General features: G+C 46.8%; 1 protein-coding gene across 1 annotated transcript in view; it reads left to right on the forward strand.

Annotated features, from left to right (window-relative positions):
• T265_12872 (hypothetical protein) overlaps positions 1 to 4383 on the forward strand; it is a gene marked incomplete at both ends in the record, with an annotated part of 45533 nt that overhangs the window by 19762 nt on the left and 21388 nt on the right. The window contains one exon of the mRNA XM_009165974.1: positions 3895 to 4268. Within this exon, the coding sequence (XP_009164238.1) occupies positions 3895 to 4268 (374 nt within the window). The remainder of the gene's footprint in view (positions 1 to 3894; positions 4269 to 4383) is intronic.

The following is a 4383-nucleotide window of genomic DNA, read 5'->3' on the forward strand; positions in this document are numbered from 1 at the left end:
GATGGCTTGTTTCTGCGGCGATGTCTCATGTACTTGAACAGTACGTTTTTGTTTTTTCGAGCGAGGTCCAGAATGGTGGCTTGTTTTCGTATGTTCCATTGGCGGATTTCCGATTTACAGCGGTTCCACATTTTACGAAATGCCAACTCATCTCCTGTATCCCCTGTGGTCAACTTTTTGAAAAAGAGTTGGGATCTTTTTTCCAGAAGTCGCCGAATCCTTTTTGGCAGCCTGCGGTTCATCCGAGTGCGTGCCGGTTTTTTGGAACGAACGTCGCGTCAGCCTCGTGAACTTTCTGGACAATGGTCCTATATAGTTCTTCCATCGGAGCTGGTCCCAGTGTGACTTGTTCAAGGAAGATGCACATTCCTGAGAAGTCCGCACGGCAGAAGTCTCGAAACCACGTTTGAGGTTTTGGATTTCCGGCATAATAGCAGATGAAATCAAAGGTCAGCACACAGTCGAACGTCGGTTTTCAGTTCGGAGTTTCAAATGAGCCTCTAGTGTATAGTCGTCCGCCTCATATCTTACAGTAAAATTCTTGTCGACACTTCCACAGCGTCCGCTTTAGAGACAGTGGTATACATCGAGTTGACACCAAAGTTAATCAGGACTTCGTTTGGCTCTATCTGAAACCCGGCTACTTTTTAAGCAGAGTCATACGAATCATGGATGTGTGTGGCCTAAGGTCGAGTGGTTTGAGGATACCTGCTAGAAATCTGGCGAGCTCATGTGGTGGTGAACCTACGCCATCCACTATTGGTCTCATGGAGACACCTCATTTTCGAATTTTTGAAGGATTGCCTTCCAACTTGATAGGACTAGGAGCTGTGTATACAAAATAAAATGTAAGGACTGTTTGAAGGTTTATGTATACCAGAGAGCCAGGGAATTGCACACCAGAATCGGTAACAGACCACCGAGAAATGCATATGAATACCAGGCGTTAGTCAAAGATTCGGCAATGGTAGGGCATGCCCTGGACACTAGGCATAAGATAAATTTAGAAAATGTGGATATCCTGAGACGGGGTTTAAGATTCACACCGCAGCGAATGGTGGCCAAGGCGAAGGAAGTCGCCAAGCATCCCAGTGTGAATAGAATAGACGGGTTAGAACATGCAAACTTGTGGAGAGCGATCTTAGATCCGCCGAGATGACACGAGGCGGTGTGCAGTTATCAGCGAAATGGTCCGGGTCTAAAACTAGGTCCAATTAACTACCTCGCTCCCATTCCCAAACCTGTTGTCCCAGCACCCTCGGACGAACACAGATAAAGAAAGTCTGTGAAAGACCGCAAGAGGAATTTTCCATTACGGTGTCCTAGACTGGAAGAGCAAGGACAAATAATCAGGGTTCATCATAAAAAGGAATCCTCCCAACCAATCTATTGTAAATCTTAGTTATCCCCACTAATCAACAAGCAGGAACTTCAGACTGAACACCCAGCACTGATCAAGTCACTGGTCATAAGGAATCTCACGGATTGGTTCCCTGACTGCCTCAAAACCCAATCAACCTACTTACTTACATGGCCTGATGAAGCTTTTGTGTCAAAGGCGAAACGTTGCCCAGTAATAAATCCACAGATTGTTTGCCAAGCCCCTCTGAAAAGAGGAATTAATTCTTGTTTGTCTCTGGTGTTTGGTGAGTAACATTACGCAAGTTGTAGGCCAAGGATCGAGCAACTTTGAACAAGCTCTGTGGGGGGTTGTAAGCTAGCGATTCCGAATGGTATATATGAGACCATTTTTGTGGACATGCAAAGTTGTTAATAAACTCACCTCGATTCACGGTGGGCGTTTCTGGAACGCAAAATATGCGAATGCTTGAGTTTGAGAAATCCATCAGTTAGGGGTTGCACAGGCCTGCTTTATGTAGGTTGATAAGGCCGGGGATATACCGATCACGCTCCGTGACCTGTTCACTAGTTTAAGTGGCCGGATCGGGCACAGCCCCCTTTTTAGCAGGGATAATCTTAGGCATAAAGTCGACAGTAATGACAGGTTCCAACAATTTCGCGGCCAAATCTGGATCTATGAACGACAAGTCTGGATCTTTCTGTGCTCCATGCTACTCGACCAGATTATGGATTGTTGAATTCGGTAGGACCGGTACATCTAAAGGTCGATGAAGGAGAATAGACGAGGAAAATGAGCATCCAAAAGGGAATGGTTTGCGGACACGCAGATGGATTGACTAGATATCTTCCTTATTATCTGTAGTAAATTTAGGGTCCCGAAGAATGGCGCGTTTAACAGTGTAGTGATCTGGTTATCCAAAAGACGACTTTACCAGGAGTATGTGGAAATGAAATAAAAATAACGCTAGTTTGAGTACATAATAATAAATAGGTCAGATGGAACAGACTCACGAAGAATTGTTCTCTTTAAAATAGTTGGTCGTCGGTCAGCGAAAAGACAATAATCCAATCATGGGCTTCCAGGTTTTTCATCCGAACAGTTCTCACCTACAGATTCTGAAGATATTCTGAGTTGTTGTGATAGAGGACTTAGCAAATGAGATTCGCAAATGATCGCTTCAAGCGCGAGCGAACTCAGAAGAGGGAATAGAAGCACGTAACCGCGTCTGTGTTGCTTGAAATCGTAGAAGCGCACGTTTTGGACGTTCTTCGTATTCAAACACAAATGTTCACACAGTTGACGAAATACGTAGTGTTATAATGGAAGCAAAAGAAAGATGCGCAACACCACAAATGTGGCCGAAACAGCCATTCCAACGGGTTACTGTAGGGCTAGGACAGCTGTCGTAATGCACACGATGTACGTTGAAATTGTACATGGCCATTGCATAAGGACTTCATTCGTGAGGACCGAGACTCACTCGAATCGGTCAGAAAGCGTTCCGCCGTCCTCCTGAGCAGATTTCGGGGTCAGAATTGGCAGAGGAGCGATATCGCTAGACGGACGCCTGTAGTTCGATAGGGTGACGTTGACTGGCGCTACACAGGTATGTGCCAGCCCTCGATGAAGCAGCTCGGACAGCTACTCGTAAGGTTGCTGAAAAATCTTCGACCATATGAGTGGCGCAATCTATCGAATATCGTGCCAACTGAAGCATGAGGCTACCTACTGGAACACATTCAGTTGCTTGAAAACATCGTGAACAAGAGATTCAGATGGGTTCCAGAAGCGTCTCCCGCAAAACCAAATTTGTTTGCAGAGCGTATTTCTCTAAGCTCAGCCAGCCGTTTGGTATAAAAATGTGTGGAGATCATTTCAATGGGAAGGGGATGGAAAGCCCATTGAAGGGTTTGTGGGGGCAGATTTTGCACGAGTGGCGCAGGATATTCATAAGTAGTGGCAGTATTGGTCAGATGAGTTAACGTACATTCCCGTGGAGGGACTAGCAAGGACAGTAATCCCACTGTAGACCGCTGGCACTTCGGAGGCGATCGGCTGATGGGACGCTGCGACTGAGCGTTGGGGCAACATCAATTTTTAGATATTTCTGTGAAATAGGAATCTGAAAAATGAAAAGGGACTTGAGGGTGACGATTGCAGCGGGCTGAGGCAAGTCTGGGAAGACTAAAACGAGGCAAATTTCGTATCTTCCTTGTATTCCTGTGTGTAGACAGACATCGTCCCGTCACCTGTGGACGGAGACAGAATACAGCAGAAAAGTTGATGAACAGAAAAAGGTGCAAATTTTGGGGTGAACGTTGTTAAAAACACGCATTGCAGTAGGAAGATACCGTGAGCACTTTCGGACCAACAGAATACTTCCGTCCGTATCTTCTGTCAGGTCCGTTGATTTGCTGGAACCGAAATGAGCGGCAAACGACATAGTCGTTCTGCGTTCGCCTCCATTTTCATGTAATGAGTTTGCATTTAACTCAAGCCCATGTATTGGAGTCTACTCTGGATTTTTTCAGTCCTCGGGGATGCCAAACAGTTAGCTTGCCTTGAACAACCGTCCACTCACAGAGCCTGGTTCATACCAGATGTCTCTGACGCGGAGATCTCGATAGACGGTTACTCTATTTTTCGAGCTCACTCAAAACGAGGGGAGGCTGGCTGGGTTGGTCTGTACTTACACGCGGCCCTACCAATCCCTATTGTCCTCTCTGACACCACCCGTGCACCCTTTTGCGATGCACTGTGGGTCCGAATCCCGCTGCGCAGGTCCGACTCTCTCCTTCTCGGCGTGGTCTACCGCAGCCCTTCGAGTCGCCCTGAAGATGACCAATTCCTCATACAAACCCTTGAGCAACTCTACTCTAACTACCATTTCACTCATCTCCTGCTGGTGGGTGACTTCAACGCCCCGGAGGCCTCCTGGATTGAGCTCCAGCGAATCGAATCAGGCGGACCTTTTGCAGCGGCGCTGTTAGAAGTCGTTCAACAGAGCGCTTGGACCCAAC

This window comes from Opisthorchis viverrini, assembly GCF_000715545.1.
Source record: "Opisthorchis viverrini unplaced genomic scaffold opera_v5_20, whole genome shotgun sequence".
Taxonomy (NCBI): Eukaryota; Metazoa; Platyhelminthes; class Trematoda; order Opisthorchiida; family Opisthorchiidae; genus Opisthorchis; species Opisthorchis viverrini.